Raw genomic sequence first — 24003 nt, forward strand, 5'->3', positions numbered from 1 at the left:
ACCTGGAAGAACGGTGTTGAATTGACTCCATTTGGACACAGTCTGCGCGTGGCAGTGAACATGCGGAGTGCAAACTCTTAGGAAATCGTTTTGGAATCCTTTCCAGCCTGTTCAACATCAACCCCTGTTTTTTTTCTCCTGAGGTCTTCAGGAATTTCCTTTGTTCAAGCCGTGACATGCTTCCGCATAATTGTGTTGTGAAGATCAGACTTCCCTAGTGAACACCCAGAATTCTGTGCTTTAAATAAGGCAGGACGTCCCATACTCAACACCCATTGTTAACCTCATGTTGGAACATTGCTATTATGTCACCCCTAGTCCCCTGCAACCGTTCTTCATATGTTTTAGCCTTCAGACCCCCCCAATCATCTTTGTCATTCTTTTCTCCACTTCTTCCACAGTCTCAAATCTTTTTTTATATGGTGGTGAGCAAAAGTGGATGCAGTATTCCAAGTGTGGTTTTACCAAGGCATTGTAAAGCGGTATTAACACCTAAAATAGGAATAGAATAACGGAGTTGGAAGGGACCTTGGAGGTCTTCTAGTCCAACCCCCTGCTCAGACAGGAAACCCTACACCACTTCAGACAAATGGTTATCCAACCTCTTCTTCAAAACTTCCAGTGTTGGAGCATTCGCAACATCTGGAGGCAAGTTCTTCCACTGATTAATTGTTAATAAATTAAGCACTTCACGTGATCTTGATTCTATCCCACTGTTAATACAGCCTAGGATTGTGCAAAGTATGTCAGTGAAATTCCTAGGTTCAGTTTTGTCCCCTTTAAAACCATCTGGACGAAGAGCATTGGAAACGGAAGGTTTTTTTTTTTTTTTTAATTTGATTTATATGCCGCCCTTCTCCGTAGACTCAGGACGGCTTACAATGTGCTCAGCAATAGCCTTCATCCTTTTGTATATTTATACAAAGTCAGCTTATTGCCCCCACAAACTGGGTCCTCATTTCACCTACCTTAGAAAGGATGGAAGGCTGAGTCAACCTTGAGCCTTGGCGAGATTCGAACCTGCAGTAATTGCAGGCAGCTGGTCTTAATAACCAGCTTAATAACAGGGTGCCTTAGACCACTGTTTGCAGATTTCTTTTCTTTCTTTCTTTCTTTTCTTTTTTTTGGGGGGGTTTTTGCAAACCCTGAATTAAACCTGACCATTTTTCCAACACGGAACGAAAGTATTTTACTCTTGAAGGACAATATGTCTGTCAATCTGAGCTTGCCCTTCCGCTTGTAGAATCGGATGCCTAGAAATAACCCTCTTTTCCTATTTGTGTAACAGTTGTGTGTGTGTGTGTGTTTCTTTTTTTAAAAGAGAAAAAAGAATGTTAATTTTTGGAACACCCTTGGAATCACTTGCCAGTCATCCAAACCATTTGTCACCTCGCAACCATCCTTTGAAAGAGTTATCTTTGGTTCCTGCCTCGCCTCCCTTTGTCCGTTGCAGCTGTTGTTGTTGGCAGTCCCTGAGCTTTGTCCTTCAGCCTCAGCTGTTTGTGTCGGCAATCTTGCTGACCTCCCTGTGATCTCTTCGGCAAACAGAGTCAGTTGCAGGAAAACCGCTGCAACTGACTCTGCTAAGTTCCCCGTAACTCAGGAGCTTGCCTATAGATCACAAATCCCATTGGGAATCTGTGTGCACTCGGAGACCTGTCTTTGACTCCCCTACGTCTAGCTATCACAGCAGTTCTCCGTGCCTTATGTGCAAAGATCAGATAGTTGTTGAGATGACTGGACAGGCGTCCCCAAAGCAGGAAGCTTTACAGTAGGATTTGTCAAGTTTTCCGCACTTGTCAACCGCTCTTAGCCTTTGCAGCCGGCCAACAGGATGTCACAGTCGGTGGAATCAAGGCAACTGAGATTTGCACTTCCTATCCTGATCTGTCTCAAGAGCGACCAGCGTTTTTTTTCCTTCCCATCCCAAACTTGAACGCCAATGAAAAAGGGTCACATTTCCTATTTCTACTGGGGGAACGGAGGCCATGCGACTTAGAATGTAGAACACAGAATAATAGAATTGGCAGGGAGCCTGGAGGTCTTTTAGTCCAACCCCCTGCTTAAGCAAGAAACCTTATACCATTTCAGACCAATAGCTGTCCAAGCTCTTCTTAAAAGCCTCCAGTGAGGGAGCACCCACGACTTCCGAAGGCAAGCTGTTCCATTGGTTAAATGCTCTCACCAGTTAGAAAATCTCTCCTTAGTTCTAGGTTGTTTCTCTGCTTCATTAGTTTCCATCCATTGCTTCTTGTCCTGCCTTCAGGTGCTTTGGAAAATAATTTGACCGCCTTGTTTTGTGTATGTTTATGTTTTATTAAATTTATATACCGCCCTACTCCCGAAGGACTCAGGGCGGTGAACAGGTACAAAATAAAATACATAAATACAAAAGTTAGAAACATAATTAAAACCAAATTAAATAATTTAGCCCAAGACAATTTAAAAAAAACCCAATAATTTAAAAGAAATTAAAATTTCAATTTAAAAATTTAAAAGAAAGGGGAGAAAATTAGGCCAGGCTGGCTTGCTGGAATAGGAGGGTCTTAAGAGCACGGCGGAAAGTGCGCAGATCAAGGATCCTCCGTATCTCCGGGGGGAGCTCGTTCCAGATAGTGGGTGCCCCCACAGAGAAGGCCCTCTCCCTGGGGGCCGCCAGTCGACACTGCTTGGCTGACGGCACCCGGAGGAGCCCCTCTCTATGAGAGCGTACCGGCCGGTGGGAGGCTGTTTGTGGTAGTAGGCGGTCCCATAAATAACTAGGTCGTAAGCCATGGAGCGCTCTAAAAGTGGTAACCAAAACCTTGAAGCGCACCCGGAAGACCACCAGGAGCCAGTGCAGCTCGCACTGGAACAATGCTACCCTGTCCCCCTTAGTCCTTCTTTTCATTAGGGTAAAAAGTAAAAGTTCCCTCGCACATATGTGCTAGTCGTTCCCTACTCTAGGGGGCGGTCATCTCCGTTTCAAAGCCGAAGAGCCAGTGCTGTCTGAAGACGTCTCCGTGGTCATGTGGCCGGCATGACTAAATGCCCAAAGGCGCACGGAATACTGTTACTTTCCCACCAAAGGTGGTCCCTATTTTTCTACTTGCATTTTTTACATGCTTTCGAACTGCTAGGTTGGCAGAAGCTGGGACAAGTAATGGGAGCTCGCCTTGTTACGCAGCGCTAGGGATTCGAACTGCTGAACTGCCGACCTTTCGATCGACAAGCTCGGCATCTTAGCCGCTGAGCCACCACGTCCCTTCCCTTCATTACACTAGACTTGCCCAATTCCTGTAACTCTTTTTCGTATGTTTTAGCCTCCAGCCCCTTAATCGTTCTTGTTGCTCTTCTCTGCTCCTGATATTGTTTGTACATTTTGCCAGAAGAATCATTTGGGTTTCCAGCTTGAGTCGGGGGTTACGTAAGAACAAATCAAAATGAAATCCAGATATGCTGCGAAGAAAGGAGATTTATTTATTCCCCAAAGCAAAGAGGTTTGCTTGTGGGGGAAAATGAGGCACAAAGGGTTGTTTTATAAAAGAGCTTGTCCTTGGTGGGTCTTGAAGGGTTTGGGTGTATGTACATACTTGTTCTAATGTGTGGCTCTGTCACAAGGTCAATCTTAATTGCCCTTCCTTGTGTCTGTCAGCTTGTCTTTGTTGTGTAGATCAGCGGTCTTTGCGGCTGGGCAGCCTGGCTGGGAGAGGAGGGGAGAGAGAGGGGAACTGGGCCGCGCAAATGGCACGCCGGTGTGCACAGGCATGCACACGCAGCTGGGCTGCAAGTTGAGCTGTGTGCATGTGTGCCAGCCTGCCACTTGCGTGAGTCAAGCTGCGGCCCGGTTGCAAATAGGTCGCGGCCTGGTTGCGGGTCGCAACTTGGGGGTTGGGGACCCCTGGTGTAGATGGTGTCTGGGCAGCCCACTTGTGGGTTTGGGAAAGTGTGAATGAACAGATTTTTTTTTTTTGTCTGATTATTTATTCTTGCCCAGGTAATTGGTTTTACTATTTATTTATTTATTTATTCATTCATTCATTCATTTGTTCGTTCGTTCGTTCGTTCGTTCAATTTATATGCCACCCTTCTCTGGAGACTCAGGGCGGCTTACAATGCATTAAGCAATAGCCTTCATACTTTTGTATATACCTGCTTAGTACGGCTTTGCCCCCCCCCCCCAAAGCGGTGTTCTTTTTTATACAAAGTCAGTTTATTGCCCCCACAATCTGGGTCCTCATTTTACCTACCTCGGAAGGATGGAAGGCTGAGTCAACCTTGAGCCTGGTGAGATTTGAACTCGCAGTAATTGCAGGCAGTTTACCCGTGGATTGAACAATTTTAGCATCTAATCTTTGTTAAAATGTACCTTTTTGATTGCACCAAAGCTCTGACTGGATGGTGGGGAAGAGCGGAAGAAGCTTCTTGGATGAGAAGCGAAACGTCTTCAAAGAAAAAGCAGAAAGTCCAGTTGCCTCTTGGAAAAAGGCATCTTAGGGACAACCAGGACCTGGATGACTGAGACTCTCGATAGACTTTTTGATTGCAACGTATTTTCCAGCCTGAGTTAATTATTTGAAACAGTGGGGTAAATAATCTTCTATGATTATTACTGATTTAATATTAAAATTCTTCCCACAATGTCAAGAAACTGGTTTTTTCAAACCCTGTTGGTGCAGATGGAGAGTTGAGGGCTAAAAAGATGAATACATCATGGCCTGTTAAATTGGACAGATTTCAGTGGATCACCTGGTGGGTTTCAGAATCCCTGTTTTGGAACTTAAATACAGTCCCTGAAAAAGCTCTTCCCCTTTTTTTTTTTTTTTTTTTTTTGCAAACTAATTTAGCAATTTAGCAACTGAAAGCTGGTAAAACCTAAAGGAGACCAACTCTTTCAGTTCATAAAACATGGATGATTTTGTTGGGCAAAGTTTTTGAGCTTCCCTGGTCCTAGGCTATAAGGATTCAACTTGTGGCTATAAAGGTTCAATAGTTTTGAACGGGAAAACAAATACAGCTAATCATCATCTTCGTTTAATGACCCCCATAATCCCTTGCGGGGTGGAGTCTGGCCAGCTGAATGGAGCTGAGTGTTTACTGGCCAGATGCCCTTTCCTGTCTCCAGTGCAGAGTTATATTCAGCAGATATATTCTCATCGTGCCCGGAGAGAGAAATATCTGCCTCTACCTAGGATCGATCTCACAACCTCCTGAGTGTGAGGCAAGAGCTCCATCTCTAGACCACCGCACCATTTGAAAACAAATGCAGCTAATATAATAAAATAATCCTTGTTATCCAGTTCCAAGCAAGATTATATTGCAGATGTGACATTCTGTGAAGTTCCAAGTGATAGGCTGCAGAAGCAGCCAAGTTGGTACCTTCAATTCCCTGCAAAAATAGCATCTGGTGGGGGGAAAAATATATATAAAGATGCTGGAAAACTCTCTGCTATACTTAGGAGTGTTGTCCTTTCCATTTTCTTAGGGAAAAGGATTCGGTTATTTTCCAGGGCAATCTTGCGTGTATTTTAGCCTGAAGAGCCAGGGATAACGTTCATAGCATACATGCCAAGATTGCAGAATGGCAACTGGTACTTACGACATTCCTTCTTTTCCATAATGTTTTGGTTTTGCATAGAAAAAGCGAACAATCCTGTTATAAAAGACCCACTAAACTTCCATGCTCAGGCAGATTTGTTCCATACCATGTGCTTTCTTCTGTGTGAACAATCCCTTTAACTCCCAGGTTCTCAGTTCTAAAAATACCTTCTTTGTCTTGAAAAGCAATAAATGTCAGTTTCTTATCCATACTACATGCTGCAGTTCCCTCCTTCTAACCACAGCATGGTTGGTTGTAAGAATTACAGTTGGGAGATGCTTTTAAAACAAATGTGTTTTTAGCAGCGGAATGCCAGGTGAGACAGTGAAGGTGTCTAGCAAAACAGCAGCATATGTTCCAGTGATGAAATCCAAATTTTTTTACTACCGGTTCTGCGGGTGTGGCTTGGTGGGTGTGGTGTGGCTTGGTGGGTGTGGCAGGAGAAGGATACTCAAAACCTCCATTCCAACCCCACTCCAGGGGAAGGATATTGCAAAATCTCCATTCCCACCCCACTCTGGGGCCAGCCAGAGGTGGTATTTACCAGTTCTCCAAACGATTCAAAAATTTCCGCTACTGGTTCTCCAGAACCTGTCAGAACCTGCTGGATTTCACTCCTGATATGTTCCCTATCTCCCATGTCATTACTCAAAATGCCGTTCTAGATAGTTTACACCGGGAGTGTCAAACTCAAGGCCTGTGGGCCAGATTTGACCTGCGGGGTGCTTAGATCTGGCCTGCGGGGCTGCTCTGAAACATCAAAGGACCGGGCCGCCGTGCCTCTGCCAGTAAAAATGGAGCTCAGGAGGGCCACGTGCATCTCGAGGGTTTGAGACGGTTGCGCATGGAGCTCGGAAGCTCCGCTTTTGGCTGCGACGATGGCCTTCTACAGTGTTCTGCCACTGAAAACAGAGCTCGGGAGGGCCGCGTGCGGTCTTCCCGAGCTCCATTTTCGCTGGCAGAGCATTGCCGGAGGCTTTCGCAGCTGAAAATGGAGCTTGGGACTGTGGGGCCCCAGTGTCCTGAGAGCTCAAGGGCCAGACTGGGTGCTTGCCTTCCGCTGGCTAGGGCTCTGGACAGCCTGCGCCGCCGACTGGGTGTCTTCCACATGTTCTCCTCTGGAGGACAAGGGTTTGGCGCTCTCCCTGGTCTCACCTTCCTCCACTGGAGACAATGGATTCTCCCAGCCCTGTCCAAGCCACCACAGGTGCCTCTACACGAGTGATGTCGAGCTGGCCACACACACCACACACCACCTTCTCTGAAGTCAAACACAACCCTGATATGGCCCTCAATGAAATCGTGTTTGACACCCCTGGTCTATGCTCTATGAGTAAAATCTTTATTTAAATAAATCGCCATGCTTTATTATTTGAGAAAGAAGGACCAATAATGGTTCTGTTCCATAAATTTGATTCCAGTTTTTAAAATGTTATTTTCCCCGCCTTTGGTACCCTGTTTTCCCCAAAATAAGACATCCCCTGATAATAAGCCCAATCGGGCTTTTGAGCGCATGGCAATAAGGCCAAGCGCTTATTTCAGGGTTCAAGAAAATATATTTTCGGGGAAACACGGTAGTAATCCCCATGTTAATAGACATGCGTAATGTCACCTGCTTAACCTTCTGTTTTGGTTTTTTTAAAAGAAGATCTTGAAAATTAATACATCTTGATCTGAGTTCCACCTCTTTTCTACATAGGTTTTGTACCGAATTTAACTGGCTCAAGAAAGCGATGGCAACTTATTGAAATGTAATGTATTCAATTCAATTTAGGCATCGCCCCTCTCCAACTGGCTCCGGGCAGGACACAATATAACACCGTACAGACCAATACCAGATGGGATCCAATCACCGTAAGGAGACAAATTGCAAGATTCAGGTATTTGTGATCAGATAATCCTGATAAAAGCTTTCCAGAAAATACTGGTTTTTTTTTTTTTCTTGGACAGATGATTTGCTGTTATTTGCCTTTTATGTCTGAGGTAGTGACAAAGAATCCTATTGTACATAATCCTATTGCACATAATCTTATAGTGATTCACTATAAAAAAAACATACTCTAACTTAACCGCAAGTTCAATGGAAACTTTTGGACTAACCAAGATCTTATTGTAACTGGTCCAAAAATTATACTGCCTAAGTCAATTGGCTTAATGTAACCCAGTTCCTTCCCATCTCCTACGGGGAGCACACCTGTCTTTAAAATGTTTTCTCTAAGTTGCTCTTAAGAGTTTTTTTTTTTTGTTGTTGTTGTTAAAAAAAATTATTCGTTTAACTTAAGCATTTGGATAAAATTTCGCTAATTAAATATCAGGTCCCTTGAGTTGATAAAAAAAATCTTGGAATGTGCCGAGATGGATAAACTGACAAAAGAACTTTAAAAAAAGAGGATACAGAATATTATATGATTTGGCACAAATGGTATAAGTGGTTGGAGGGGAGGAAAAACGAAGAAGAAAAATAGGGGGGAAAGATAGAAATATTAAAAAATAAAGAAGGAATATGCTAAAGTATAAAAAATAGGAAATTGATATGAGTGAGAGAAATATATTGTATATATTGTTATTAAAATGTTGGAGACAAGTAGTAAATCAGAATAATATAAAGAGAAATAAGGGGAAATTGTGAATAACAAAGAAGACCACTATGAAATAGGTGTAAAGAGAGCTTGTTTATAAATGTTGTATGTCTTGTATTGTCACATTGTGTTATAAAAATAATAAAAATTATTTATAAAAAAAATAAAAATAAATAAATATCAGGTCCCTCAACCAAATCCATGAATAGACTGATATCACGTTCAATATCACATCAATAACGACCACTTCCATAAGTTCCGTACAGGTAGTCCTCCACTTGCAACAGTTCATTAATGAACTGTTTAAATATGTACTTTAGCATTAAAGAATGAATAAATATTTAAAGGAAAAAAAAAAGATAACAGTACCCATTTTTTCGCTGTTTACAAAAATATCTTTTGCTTTAAATGTATAGGTATAGCAGTTCATTTAATGAACATTCAAAGTTACAACAGCACTGAAAAAAGTGGCTTGGGATCGTTTTTCACAGTTACGACCATTGCAGCATCTCCATGATCAAAATTCAGACACTTGGCAACTGACTGACTTATGACAGTTGCTATCCTGGGGTCATGTGATCCCCTTTTGACAAGCAAAGTCAATGGAGAAGCCAGATTCACTTAACAACCAACTGAACCAACATTGCAGCGATACACTTAACAGCTGTTGCAAGAAAGATTGTAAAATGGGGCAAAATTCACTTCACAGCTGCCTCACTTAGCAACAGAAACGACCTTAATTGTGGCTGTAAACCAAGGACTGCCTTTTACCAACCATTTATGCTTTCCCCTCTGCATAGGGTAGTTGTGTTATACATAATATGAGCCGTGGTGGTGCAGTGGTTAGAATGCAGTATTAGCTCACTGTGAGAAGTTCGATCCTGACCAACTCAAGGTTGACTCAGCCTTGCATCCTTCCGAGGTTGCTAAAACGAGGACCCAGATTGTTGAGGGCACTATGCTGAATTTGTAAACCGCTTTAGAGAGTGCTGTAAAGCACTGTGAAGCGATGTATAAGTCTAGGTGCTACGGCTAACTGAACTCACTGCCAGGAGTTCGATCCTGACCAACTCAAGGTCGACTCAGCCTTCCATCCTTCCGAGGTCGGTAAAATGAGGACCCAGATAGTTGGTTGCTTTTGCTAATTTTGTAAACCGCTTTAGAGAGTGCTGTAAAGCACTGTGGACTTTATATGAGTTTAAGTGCTATTGCTGTTGCTATACTGTTATCAGTATGTGTGCTGAAGGAGACCTAGAAATGTGTTTTTCACCTACCTTTAATTTTCTGTCTTTTTCCAGATGGGCCCTTCCCTGCAGCCCAAAGAATGGTAGTTTGTTGTTGTAAACATCCCCGACTGGAAGCTGGAAAACGTAGCTTTCAGTCCGATGTTTGCTGCCGCCGGCTACTCATAAACAACACCGGAAGGAAAAGATCCATCATCAAGAGGCTTTGTTTCAAAACTGGCAGGTACTGCGCTGTTACTTCTACTGTGTTTCTCCAAAAGTAAGACGGCCCTATATTAATTTTTGCTCCAAAAGACGCATTAGGGCTTATTTTCTGGTTAGGTCTTATTTTGGGGGAAATACAGTACTAAATGCATCCGCCTGGCTGCCGATCTTAACTGGGTCTTATTTTAGGGGTAGGGCTTATATTACAAGCATCCTGAAAAAACATTCTAGGGCTTATTTTCCACTTGGGTCTTATTTTGGGGGAAACACGGTAGGATCTGTAACACAGGCTTTTGGTTGAGAGGAGGAGGGGAAAAAAATCTGGCAGTATGGATGATAAAATCCTCCTGTTGACCTTAAAGCAGAGGTGGGCAACGATGGCCCCTTTATGACTTGTGGACTTCCATTCCCAGCATGGCTGGCTCAGGAATTCTGGGAGTTGAAGTTCCCAAGTCATAAAGGGGAACCATCGTTCCCTACCCCTGCCTTAAAGAGAATGTCAGTTTTCTCTGGACAAGTGCATGAGTGATCAATCCCTGAGGGGGGAAAGGGGGAAGAGATCCATTTTTCCTCCCTTGGATTTGCCAATATCAGTAAATGTGGTTAACACACACAGGTAGTTTTCAACTTCAAACAGTTTGTTTAGTGACCTTTCGCATTTACAACAGCCCTGAAAATAGTGACTTACAGCTGTTTTTTCAAGCTTACGACCATTGCAACTTCCCCATTGTCACGTGATCAAAATTCAGACGCTCGGCAACTGTGTCATGTCTAGGACGATTGCAGTGTCCCGGGTTCATGCAATCCCCTTTTGTGACCTTCTGGGAAGCAAAGTCAATCGGGGAAGCCAGATTTGCTTAACAGCGGCTTTACTGATGTAACAGTTGCGGTGATTCACTTAACGGCTGTGGCCAGAAAAGTGATAAAATTGAGCAAAACCCGCTTGATAAACATCTCACTTAGTGACGGAAAATTTGTCAGAGTTTGTTGCAAAATCAAATCCAGGAAGCACACACACACAGGTCAACTGATTCAGCAGGATTCATTAACTTCTTTATATACATAATAATACATGAAGTGAATTTACAATACCAACAGCAGATTTCTTCCAACCTGGTAGCAGTTACAAGCAAAACCACAAGGCAGGAGAGAACAGTTAGTTTCATTTCAGCAGAGTTCAGAGCAGGCAAGCCCAGACTTGTTTAGTTCGCAGCACAGAATCAGACTCAGAGCTTAAAGCTGCAGGGCCCTGCCACGCCCAGACTTCTTACTTAACTTTCTGTTTCTAAAAAGTCCCCATTGGCTGACCTGTTACTATGCCTATTCATTGGCTGATCTATTCCAGTCTATGAATATTCATACTCTGACAAATTTTGGGCTCCGTTGTGGTCGTAAGTGGAGGACTACCTGTATAGAGTTAGGCCATTGATCATTATGGGCAGCCAAAGCCAACTGCAATGCTACTAGACCTGAGCCAGCGATTACTGTAAGGTCTATCCATTTCTTTTCTTTTTCATGATTTTTGCTTTAATATGTTCCCTCTCGGACTGAGCAGTGCTATTTGTTTTATTTTCTTAAATAGGAGCTCCTCAGCATTTCTGCTTCTTAAGACTACAGTTTTGGACAACTTGAGAAACACCCACCCACACGCATTCATACATTCATTTAAGCTTCTTGGCATTCCGTCGAGAGCTGAACGGTTAAGGACGATGAGATATAAAAGAGGAAAAATTTCAAGGTGCCTCTCTGGCATCTGAAAGTTAAGAATAACGCTCTATGCTCCTGAATATTGGGGTGCATCCTATAGTTTCCTCTTATTTGTTTTATGTTGTCAGACTTGTAGGCTGCCAACTCTTTTATAAGTTGACTTATAAGTCAGCTGTGTTGTTGTCAAGATCAGACTAAAAGGACATCTCCCTCGAATCAGTGCGTCTCAGCTCAGCTTAACCCCATCGAGTTTTTGTCGTGGGGGAAACATAGAAAAATAGAAAGGGGCAGCTGCTGTTTGCTCTTGGGAAAGGGGAAGATACTAAACTGAACAAATAAATAAGGAGCCCTTTCCACGTTTGTCCGAAGACAAAATGTTCTAGCCACAGAAAGGCGAAATCAAGTACATCTGAAATCCAAATTTAGAAGAAGAGCTGGTGATGACCAATTACAAATCAGATTTGATATAAATTCAAAAGGTTAACATTTCGGGGGCACCTCCAACATAGCCCTACTTAAATACCCAAAGCATTATCCTCGTTTAATTGGAAGGACAAAATATCGTTCAATCATTATTCATTATTAGAGTTATAGCTCATTTTCGGGTGCTTTGTCTTCGAGCCTCCTAGTAGCCCAAGTTATGTCTTGGCTTGTCCTCATGCTTCTGTTAGGTCTACTGTATCTTTGGTTTACAGAAACCTTCATGTTTTATTTAGTGGCCGAGCATACTTTTTATTCCTTTGTTCTTTCTGTGATGTTGTTTTTAAAATACGTTCTTCGGCGTTAAGAAAACTAATAAATATTTAAAGAAATAAAGAAAAAAGTACAGTACCCTTTTTTTTTTGCTACTTACAGAAGTATCTGTTGCTTTAATTGTCCTCGACTTGAACAAGAGTTCATCAAAGTTCATCAAAGTCACAATGGCACTGAAAAATGTGACTTATGGCCGTTTTTCATGGTTACGACCTTTGCAGCATCCCCGTGATCATGTGATCAAAATTTGGCGACCTTCTGATAAGCAAAAGTCCATGGGGAAGCCGGATTCTCTTCACAGCCGGGTTACTAGCTTATCAACTGCAGTGATTCGCTTAACAACTGTGGCAAAACAAAGGTCGTAAAATGGGGCAGAACTCACTTAACAAATGTCTTGCTTAACCACAGACATTTAAACTGTGGTCGTACGTCGAGGACTGCCTGTATTCTGAATGTTACAGTCGCTTGTTAATTGCGTTCAGGGGAAAATTCAGGTTTGAAAACGGAGGCTTCGCTTTATTTCTTTCCATTGCATTTGGTGTAGTTGATATCTAAAAATATTGAATTAAAAATATTGGTTGCCACTGATTCTTAGTTAGAATAACACAGTTGGAAGGGACCTTGTAGGTCATCTAGTCTAACCCCCACCCAATACCAGGAGACCCTACACCATTTCTGACAGATGGCAGTCCAGTCTCTTCTTGAAAGCTTCCAGTGATGAAGCTCCCACAACTTCTGAAGGCAACTTCTGTTCCATGGGTTGATTGTTCACACTGTCATAAAATGTCTCCTTATTTCCAGGTTGAATCTCTCCTTGATCAGTTTCCATCCTTGTCTGGCCTTCAGGTGCTTTGGAAAACAGCTTGATGCCCTCCTCTCTGTGGCAGCCCCTCAAATATTGGAAGACTGCTATCCTGTCTCCCCTGGTCCTTCTCTTCATTAGACTAGCCATGGCCAGTTCCTGCAACTGTTCTTTGTATGTTTTAGCCTCCAGTCGCCTAATCATCCTGGTTGCTCTTCTCTGCACTTTTTCTAGAGTCTCAACATCTTTTTTATAATGTGGTGACCAAAACTGGATGCAGTACTCTAGGTGTGGTCTTACTAAGGCTTTATAGAGTGGTATTAATACCTCCCTTGATCTTGATTGTATCCCTCTGCTAATGCTATTTAGGATTGCATTGGCTCATATTTAATTGGCTGTCCACTTAGACTCCCAAGATCCCTCTCACAGTCACTGCTATTAAGCCTGATTTCTCCCAATCTGTATGTGTACTTTTGGTTTTTCTTGCCTTCACTTTTGTCTACATCGAATTTCATTTTGTTAGTTCTTGTAAACATCCTACACTCAGCTTTTATCCCATGAAATGGCTGGGGGATGGAAGTTTACTTCAACTGCTTTGGAAAGAGGGGCCTTGCTGAGCAGCTGCTGTTGGGCAACAAGGGAGACCAGCCATCTGCTTCACTCCATTCCATTTAAATGTGGGTAACCAACTACCAAAAAAAACCTAAAACAAAATCCTATAGAAATGATGTCTCTGGCCTGGTAAAGGCAGCCATTTTGATTCTACGGATGTCTTTATCAACTTGGAGTGCGTTATGTAGGCCTTCACACACTCCAGCTCAGGACAGTTTTAGCATTAGCATTAGATCCTCCCATGCTATATAGCGTTTCAGGCAGCAAGGGATCTATTGGGCGAATCCATGTGATTCTCCCAAAGGAGATTTTTTTAAAGAGGCAACTGGACTTTCTTTGTATTTCCTTGAAGACGTCTCGCTTCTTATCTGACATTTCAATAAAGAAGCTTCTTGGATGAGAAGCCAAAGGAAAAACAGTGAAAGTCCAGTTGCCTCTTGAAAAAGTACCTTTGGGACAACCATGACCTGGATGATTGGGAATCTCCATAGACGCTTCCCATGTGAATGTTTAGAGTCTTTAGGTCTTCTGTGAGCATCCTTTGCCATGTATTTTGAGAGCGTCGTCTTGGCCTCTTGGAGGTCCATCTCATCGCCATCTTGGGGATCCAATTGTTTTCCATGTGGAGAATATGACCAGGAACCTGGAGTTTTCTGCGTGCGACAATGTTATGTAGTTTGCAGGAGAAACTCTTCTGGAGCACTTTGTCGTTAAAAACATGGTCAAAATAATGAATCTTTAGGATTTTGCAAAGGCATCTTAGTTGGAAGACATCATGTCTCTTGCTGATGCCTTCCAAGTATCATCGCCACAAGTCTCAGGGCAACAGAAAAAAATTAGCATTGAATATAGATAATATTCACCAGAGGTGTGGAAAGTAACCTTAGGACTACTATATCTGGATTGCAACAGTCCAAATGGCTGCTAGATGGCAGTCAAGAGATACAAAAATTGGGCTGTTGATTAATATTCAGACACATTTCAGATTTTGTGTGTGTGTGTGTCTTTTAATGACCCCATAATCCCTTGCATTGGGGTGGAGTCAGGGCAACTGAATGGAGCTGAGTGTTTACTGGCTGGATGCCCTTCCTTTCACCAATGCGAAGTTCGCAGCAGATATATTCTCATTGTGCCCAGAGAGAGAAATACTTGCCGCTACCTAGGATCGAACTCACAGCCTCCTGATTGTGAGGTGAGAGCTCCACCTCTAGGCCACCGCACCACTCATTCCAACACATTTCAGATACTGGTACAAAAATCTCCATACTTTGCTGTGCTTAGTGACCACGTGGGTTGTTGCAGACCAGAATGGGGTAGCCCTTATCTACACAGTCAGGAATGTTGATAGTGAAAAGATCAAGGTCTTCCAGTATTAAGTTGCTGTTTTTCCATTTTTTCAAAGATGGGATGTAGCCTTTATTCTCTAAAGGGCTCAAATAAAGAGGGGGAGGGGAAGAAGCTTGACTGAAGCTTAATAGTCAACCAATACAAACTTGTGTTTCAGAACAATTGTTGAGTAATGAACGGGCAATTCTTGTCATCGACATGGTACACTGGTCAGTTTGTCGCCTTTGAGGCTTTCCAAGTAGAATAAATTGTCCTTAACCCTTTCGGATGTTTGACTGAACCCTTTTCATATAGAAATTGATGATGATAAATGATGATCAGCTGAGGATTGAGTTAGTAGTCAATGGCCACATCCACGACTGCCTGCGAACAATGACTCTCTTAGTAACATGAGTGCTGATTCTTCAGTTATCTGCTCTGTGTTGAACAAAACGGGGAGGACTTGGTTGTGCAAAAAACGTGGGGTGCATATCTGCAGGCTGCTAATCTTTCTGTCCCAAAACAGGATGATTGTTTCACAATCAACGGGATAGGTGTAGAAAACTTAACGCATTGTAAGCTGCCCTGAGTCTCTGGAGAATTGCTCCGGCGTTATTGCTTAACACATTGTAAGCCGCCCTGAGTCTCCAGAGAAGGGCGGCATATGAAAATAAATAAATAAATAATAATAAAAAAAGTTTGAAATCATGCAAATCGTTAACCCAGTTGAGAAATTCTATAAAATACAACTCTCGCCCACTAAACTGACATACCTTAAAAGATAAAGTCTTCCGGTTTATTTATTTATTTATTTATTTATTTATTTATTTATTTATTTGATTTGATTTGATTTGATTTGTATACCGCCCTACTCCCGAAGGACTCAGGGCGGTGAACAGCCAACAATAAACTACATAAATACACAAAATTTAAAAACCCGATAAAATCAAATTAAACTTTTTGGCCCAGACAAATTAAAATACCCCAATAATTTAAAAACAGATTAAAATTTACATATTTAAAAAGGGAAGAGATCAGGCCAAGCCCGCTTGATGGAATAAAAAGGTCTTCACAGCACAGCGGAAGGAGCGCAGATCCGGGATCCTCCGTATCTCCGGGGGGAGCTCATTCCAGATGGTAGGTGCCCCCACAGAGAAGGCTCTCCCCCTAGGGGCCGCCAGTCGACACTGTTTGGCTGACGGCACCCGGAGGAGTCCCTCTCTATGGGAGCGTACTGGCCGGTGGGAGGCTATTGGTGGTAGTAGGCGGTCCCGTAAATAACCAGGCCCTAAGCCATGGAGCGCTTTAAAGGTGGTAACCAAAACCTTGAAGCGCACCCAGAAGACCACCGGGAGCCAGTGCAGCTTGCGCAGGAGAGGTGTTACATGGGAGCGCCATGTCGCTCCCATTACCACCCACGCGGCCGCACTCTGCGCCAGTTGGAGCCTCCGGGTGCTCCTCAAGGGGAGCCCCATGTAGAGAGCATTACAATAGTCCAGGCGGGAGGTGACGAGGGCATGAGTGACCGTGTGTAACGAGTCCCGATTCAGAAAGGGACGCAACTGGCGAATCAGGCGGACCTGATAAAAAATCCTCCCGGTCACGGCCGTCAAGTGCTCTTCTAAAGACAGCCGTGAATCCAGGAGGACGCCCAAGTTGCGAGCCCTCTCCGTGGGGGCCAATGATTCGCCCCCAATAGTCAGTGATGGCGTCAACTGGCTATATCGGGACGTCGGAAACCACAGCCACTCGGTCTTGGATGGGTTGAGCCTGAGCCTGTTCCTCCCCATCCAGATCCGTACGGCCTCCAGGCACCGGGACATCACTTCAAGGGCATCGTTGGGGTGATCCGGGGTGGAGATGTACAGCTGGGTGTCATCAGCGTACTGATGGTACTCCACCCCGAAACCACGGATGATCTCGCCCAGCGGCTTCACATAAATGTTGAACAGGAGAGGTGAGAGGACCGACCCTTGCGGCACCCCACATATGAGGGGCCTCGGGGTCGACCTCTGTCCCCCTGTCAACACAGACTGCGACCGGTCAGAGAGAAAGGAGGAGAACCACCGCAACATAGTGCCTCCCACCCCTAACTCTTCCAACCGGTGCAGCATGATACCATAGTCGATGGTATCAAAAACCGCTGAGAGATCTAACAGGACCAGGACAGAGGAGCACCCCCTGTCCCGAGCCCTCCAGAGATCATCAACCAACGCGACCAATGCCGTTTCCGTGCTGTACCCGGGCCTGAAGCCCGACTGGAACGGATCCAGATACGTCGTTTCATCCAGGTGCTTTGTCTTTGATAAATATAAATAGCCTCCTTGTGTATAAATCCAATATCGTAGCTTGGTCAACAAAGCATGTTTAAGCAGACCATGACTTTGAAGTGGCTCCGGACAATTTCTGATGGTGGATCCTGCTATGCCAAAGTGGAAACATGAAGAAGAGAGACTTAGTGCCCTGGGAATGGAGGTGGCATCCGTTCGCCTGGTTGGAGGTGTCTCATAGAAGCCTTGTAGATCTGTCTATTAAAGCAGACTTTCTTTTGAATGCCTGAACTGAGCAGAAATGTGCAAAGTCCAGGAGGCTGGAGAAAAGCCCAGGTAGATTTCTGCAGGTAAGTTACCGTATTTTTTGGACTATAAGACGCACCTAAATTTAGAAGAGGAAAACAAGAGTTTTTGGCCTCCGTGTGCCCCATTTTCAGCCCTTTTTCAGCCTTTTTTCAGGCCGTTTTTGAGGCTTTTTTCAGGCCATTTTTGAGGCTTTTTCAGCTCGTTTTCCAGGCATTTTTGGCACATTTTCTGGAAAAAAATGGGCCGAAAAAAGCCTCGGAAATGGGCTGAAAAAAGCCTCAAAAACAGGCCGAAAAAAAGGCTTGAAAAGGGGGCGTGCAGAGGCCAAAAATTGGCTGGTGGGTGGGCGGGGCTTCAGCAATATTCAGTCTATAAGACGCACAGACATTTTCACCCCCTTCTGGGAGACAAAAAAGTCCGTTTTATAGTCCAAAAAATATGGTGCATCTCAACAGCATGCTTATATTCTTTAAAAGAACACAGGTAATGTGACACTTGTGATTAAAGCTACAGACAAGCTACAGATTAAAGCTACAGATTAAAGCCAAGAGGACAAGATAGGTCTCTAGAGAGGAAGAAATAATATTATCATCATTTAATGACCTTTGCGGGGTGGAGTCTCGGCAACTGAATGGAGAGCTGAGTGTTTACTGGCCCGATGCCCTTCCTGTCACCAATGCGGAGTTATATTCAGCAGATACATTCTCATTGTGCCCAAAGAGAGAAAATATGTCTTTATCTAGGATTGAACTCACAACCTCCTGATTGTGAGGTGAGAGCTCTACCTCTAGGCCACTGCACCACTCAAGGAAGAAATAATAGCATGGTAAAGGTTAATTAGTTAGGTCTAGAATCAGCCATGGGGGGAGGGAGGGAGGGATGCAAAGGAAACCAGCTCTGAAAAACTGCTGAAAAAAAACACATTTAACCCCGTGTTTGGTAGACTCTGAAGTATCAGAATATGGTTCAGTCTTTGTGAAAATGGCTCTTGGTGGTGTCCATTTGTCCAAGCACAGATGCCTAATTCCGTGTGTTAAGAGCTGCCCTATGGAAGTTAATTACAGCTACCGGGATTGGCTCTAGTGTTATAAGGAGCCAACCTTGAACTCTGCAGCCTGAATCTGGGGTGTTGGACACACCACCCTAAAGTGCTATGGGCTGAGAAAGGTTTTTAACTTCACCGGCCTGCTTTCAGCAATATTAGAATAGCTTACACGCTAGTAAATGCTGAGGGAGGGGCAAAATGTTTCACAGCATTGCCATTCTGCGCAAGGAATAGATGATTTGGGAGGATTTTATATACATTAGTGGCCAAAATTGTGGAAACCTTTTGGGGAAAGTGTATTTTTGAGGTTTGATGGCTAATAACACCTTTTTTTTTGGAGTTTCAAGATAATTCCATTCCATTGCTGGAATGGCCTGGGAATAGCCCAGACCTTCACCCAATTGAAAATCTATGGAGCCTTGGTTGTCAGAAGTGACCCAGCAATAAAACCCAGTTAACAGAAGCCATCATTCAATCTTGGTTTCACATGATAACAGCTGCAGAACTAAAAGACTTGGTTCACTCCATGGGAAGACGATGTAAGGCCGTAATTCATGCTAAAGGTTACCCAACTAAGTATTAACTGACGTGGTCATTTTTGTATATCTCATTTTTTCTATGGTGATAATTTTTGTATATCTCGTTTTTTCTACGTGTTTTCCTTTTCTTCTTTATACTGTAACTGCTATTCTAATAGCAAATCCTTCATAAAAGTTATTGCATTACATTCTTGATTAAATTATCTTTATGGTACTACAAAAAAAAAAAAGTGGTGTTATTAGCTAGTTTTAGAAAATACACTTTTCCCCAAAGGTTTCCACAATTTTGGCCACTACTGTAAATCCTTCTTTTTGCTTTGAATTTGAGTTTTGTTTTGTTGTTTTGAGTACCATGTTTCCCAAAAATAAGACCCTGCCTTATATTTTTTTGAACCCTGAAATAAGTACTTGGCCTTATTGCCATGTGCTCAAAAGCCCGATTGGGCTTATTATCAAGGGATGTCTTATTTTGGGGAAAACAGGGTAGCTTTTTCTGAGAAGATTTCCGTTAAATATGAGAACTGCTTGTCTTGCAGGCCAAAGACTTTTGGTCAACAGAAATCAGAATCCTTGGTGTCTTTAGTCTGGTCTCTGTGAAGCCCAAATATTGCAAATTATGTTAAATTAGCTTCCAGCTGTAAACTCTTATTGGAAAGTTCATGAACTTGCAAAAAAAAAAAAAAAAAAAAAAAAAATTGGCCATACTCTTACTTGGCAAGTTTTAAGATGGAGAATCTTGGGCATTGAAATCCAGTCATCTTAAAAGTTGCCAAGTTTGAAAAACACTGCTCTAGGGGAAGGATTAAAAAAACTCAACTAGGTCACAGTGCTATTCAGAATTGGGTTATGTTGTTGTTGTACAAATTCCATATTGCTCCTTAATTTTTGTTTGAAGTAAACTCAAGAGGCTCAATAAAGAGCTGTTCACCGCCCTGAGTCCGAAAGGAGAAGGGCGGTATAGAAGTTTGAATAATAAATTTGAACCTTGAACCTGGTCATTTGTACCTCAGTTTAGAGGAGCCTTTCATTTATTTTCCCTTTTTTGTATCCTGTTTATATCTAAAACTGTTCCGAAGTCATTTTATTCCTTAGACAGTTTGTTATCACATAGATCAGGCATATCCAATCTGCAGCCCACGGACCACACGTGGACCTAGCTTGTAATGCAGTTCCACATTATATAATAATAATAATAAAAAATTAAATAAGAATATTTTAAAAATGAAGTTTGTTATTTATATACATTAATTGTATTTCATATGTGGCTCAGGCAAGCCAAAAGATTAGACACCCATCATGTAGGCCCTTCAGTCTTGCACTAAAACACTTTTGTGCTGGGATTGGCATGCCCAGAATTGCAGCTTAAGGAGAGAAATTTAAGTTATTCTGTGTGATTCTCTGTTGTAAACAATATTCATCCTATTCTGCATTTTCTTTTATTAGCCCATATGCTGGAGACTGCCAGTTAGGTTGCAAGTTGCTTTCAGTTTGACTCTTGGATACCCACAAGCACATACCTGTGTACATAAAATGAACAATGAAATGATCGGCATATGAATTTAATAAATAAATGAGTATCTTGTGTGCTGTCTACATAAACATTTCCAAGGCAGCTCAACTCCTGAAAGTTTGCTGAACATTTGTACGTGGGCGGTTTTTTTTTTTTTTTTGGCAGTATAGAAACGTGAGAATTCACTTTGTTGCGTTTTGATTTAAAACTAACACTTCATTCAAAGAAGAGTTTGACTGCTGGTAACTACAGAGACACTTCCGTGCAGTTTTCTTGGCATTAAAGGAAACGGCTTCACTGATTTCTGGGATTTTCTGTTTCTTTATCACAGCCTTTGGATCTCCTAGTGGTCCCCCATCCAAGCATTTCCTTGGTTCTTTTGGGGAAACGTGGTCAACTAACTGCTGCCACCTGTTGTGGCATCTACACTCTTCCTATGCCCATACATATGTTTACAAGAGCCATCCTCAGCGTCCAGAGGTTTGGGGAGCTCCAATTCCCAATCCGCAGAGATCGAGTGCAACTTTTCTCCGGCTGAAAGTCTGTAAATCTTTCCATTCCGGCACTATAGAATACAATAGAATTCTTTATTGGCCAAGTGTGATTGGACACCCAAGGAATTTGTCTTTGGTGCATAAGCTCTCAGTGTACATAAAGAAAAAAATAAAGTATCTTCATCAAGAATCATAAGATACAACGCTTAGTAATAGTCATAGGATACTAATAATATCCTGTCAGAGCTGAAGAAGCTTCTCGGATGAGAAGCGAAACGTCTTCAAAAGAAGAAAAGTCAAAGTCCATTTGATTTTTCTCCTGAAAAACAAAGCACCGTTGGGAATCCCTCCAGCTTTGAAACTTTCCAGCAGCCACTAGGAGGCGCCGTAGCCACGCAGGCGCACCAGCAGGAGACCTGGCTCCGCCCAACGGCGCTGGAGAGACGGGGACGGCCCCTCCCTCCCCTCCGCGCGCGGCTCTGACGTCACTCGAGGAAGCGCAAGCCGCCGCCATGTCGGGCGCCGCAGATTCGCCATAATCCCCGTCCGGCAGCTTCTCCCGCCGCCATTCCAGAGCGGCCGCGATTAATATTTATACGGGTCGGGGCCGGCTTTTTCCCTTCCTTTCTTTTTTTAAAGGCGCTCCCCGCCCTTCCAGGGACTCCGGAAAGGCGCATCGGCGGACGGCGCTTTCCCCGAAGGGACGGAAGTGCGCCGAGCTTTCTTTTCCCTTCGCTTTCTTCGCAGTTCAAAAAAAAAAAAAAAAAAGGAAAGACCCGGATATTTTTTTTTTTCTTCTTCTTCTTCTTCCCGCTCCGCAACCCGGGCTGCCATGGAGTCTCCTTCGGCCGGTGAGTGGGGGAAAAAAGGGCGTCTCGAACTCCGTCCGCGCCACAACTGAGGGGAAAGGAAGGAGGCACGCGGCATAGGGGCCCCGTGCGGGTGGTGGACCCCCACGCACTTCCGGTTCTGTGTCGACCGTGCGGGACTAATTGAGTGGCAGGAAGATCCGACGCTGTTGTCGAAGGGGAACCGGAAGTATCTATATTCGCCCTTAGTGCGCAGACCTCTTTGGGAGGGGAATTTTTTTATTTATTTATTTTCTGCTCCAAAAAAAACCTGTGCCCATCATTCCCAGCCTCCTTAGTCCATATTCAGGAGTCTGTCTAGCCTTTCAGACGTCCCAGGACAGACCACACCCAGATTTAAATCCGCCTCCCTTCCTTTGCTGTCCTTATTCAGCTGCTTCCACCGCGAAGGGGATTCCTTCCCCCCCCTCTTGTGGCGCGCGGCTTGCTGGGAGTTGGAGTCCGTCCCGTGGCATGCTGGGGCTTGAAGTCCGGCTTACCTGGACTACAGGATGCAGGATGCAGCCTTCCCTCCATCATCTCTCCAGGATGCCCCCTTGGGAAAGTTCAAATTTGAGTCCTGCAAGGATAGTTGAGCTAATCCAAGCTAATGGTTTGGTTACACAGTCAGCCAAGGAGCTTAGATTGTATTTGGCTCATATTTTATTTTCCAGCTGTTGAGTTTTTTCCCCCAAAAATCTGGGGTAGGCAGAAGGGGGGAAAAAATGGTCCTTTGAGAATTTCTTTTTTTTTTTTTTGAATTTTTTTTTGAATTTTTTAAACATAAACATAAAATACATCTTTTTAGAACGAAGCATTGATCCGGTCATAAATTGCTAACTCCTCTTTAACAACAACTTTTTTTCTAATCTCCACTAATTACCATTTTATAGAAAATAAAAAAAAAACAGAAAAATAAAGATTAACTCGTAATGATTTACTCAAAGCAATTACCTTTCTATTATTTCACCTCAAATCTTAATTTCCAAATAACACAACTTAATATTTTACACAATTGTTTCCCTAAATTGTATTTAATAATACCATTGTCCAAAAACCCGTTGCTTAAATCTTTAAATCCTAAACAATATCATTTCATTTTCTTTTTTTCTTTTTGCTTAGATAGATGTCGCTTAAAAATATAAATCATTACAATTATTATAAATATTTAAACAATATCTTAACTGTTGCTCCCAACATAATCATCTTCATTGCTGTTTATCTCAACATAATCATCCTAATCTTAACTATTAATCCCAGGTCCTTTGAGAATCAAAACCTCTTGAATGTCAAGCTTCAGAATGTATCACCAAAAAAAAAAAAAAATCCTCATATCTCATTTACTGGATATTCATATATGATGGTCGATGAACAAAATAAAAGTTTATTTTTTTTGCTCCTTTGACTTTAGGCAGTTATAGTATTAAAATCAGAATCATACACATATACAGTTATTCCTCAAGTTACAACTGTAATTTCGCTTGATAAGTCGTGATGGTCATAAAGCAGGACCGAAATTTACTACCTTTATTGCAATGTGCATGGCGGTCATTAAGCGAGCCTATTGTTTGTTATGGGGCAATTTTATTTTATTTTATTTATTTATTTTCATCAAGCATATCTTAGATCACAGATATAAGTATAAACGTGATTATGAAGACATGAAATAGATACGAATAAATGGGACATTAGGACAAGGGATGGTAGCAGAGGTGGGTTTCAGCGGATTCTGAACAGTTCTGGAGAACCAGAAGCGGAAATTTTAAGTAGTTCGGAGAACCGGTAGTAAAAATTCTGACTGGCCCCGCCTCCATCTATTCTCTGCCTCTCAAGTCCCAGCTGATCAGGAGGAAATGGAGATTTTGCAGTAACCTTCCCCTGGAGTGGGGTGGGAATGGAGATTTTACAGTATCATTCCCCTGCCACGCCCACCAAGCCACACCCAAAGAACCAGTAGTAACAATTTTTGAAACCCACCACTGGATTGTAGGCATGCTGGTGCGCTTATGCATGCCCCTTACAGACCTCTTAGGAATGGGGTGAAGTTTATAGTAGACAGCCTAAGGTTAAAGTTTTGGGGGTTTGGGGAAGAAACCACAGAGTCAGGTAGTGCATTCCAGGCATTGACCACTCTGTTACTGAAGCCGTATTTTCTGCAGTCTAGTTTGGAGCGGTTCATTTTA

At 42.9% G+C, this 24003-nt stretch overlaps 1 protein-coding gene and 1 long non-coding RNA gene across 3 annotated transcripts in view; both read left to right on the top strand.

Annotated features, from left to right (window-relative positions):
• LOC139314617 (uncharacterized) overlaps positions 1-12104 on the top strand; it is a 35887-nt gene extending 23783 nt beyond the window's left edge. For both annotated transcript variants that reach the window (XR_011600195.1, XR_011600196.1), the window contains exons 2-4: positions 7353-7458; positions 9456-9624; positions 11188-12104. This is a non-coding gene — a long non-coding RNA (uncharacterized lncRNA). The remainder of the gene's footprint in view (positions 1-7352; positions 7459-9455; positions 9625-11187) is intronic.
• Positions 12105-21648: 9544 nt separating this feature from the next.
• ZFAT (zinc finger and AT-hook domain containing) overlaps positions 21649-24003 on the top strand; it is a 127178-nt gene continuing 124823 nt past the window's right edge. The window contains exon 1 of the mRNA XM_070940314.1: positions 21649-21823. Within this exon, the coding sequence (XP_070796415.1) occupies positions 21805-21823 (19 nt within the window). The 5' untranslated portion in view covers positions 21649-21804. The remainder of the gene's footprint in view (positions 21824-24003) is intronic.

The sequence above is a fragment of the Pituophis catenifer genome, unplaced genomic scaffold, assembly GCF_029215685.1.
Source record: "Pituophis catenifer annectens isolate HBS135680 unplaced genomic scaffold, rPitCat1.0.hap2 SCAF_3, whole genome shotgun sequence".
NCBI classification, from domain to species: domain Eukaryota; kingdom Metazoa; phylum Chordata; class Lepidosauria; order Squamata; family Colubridae; genus Pituophis; species Pituophis catenifer.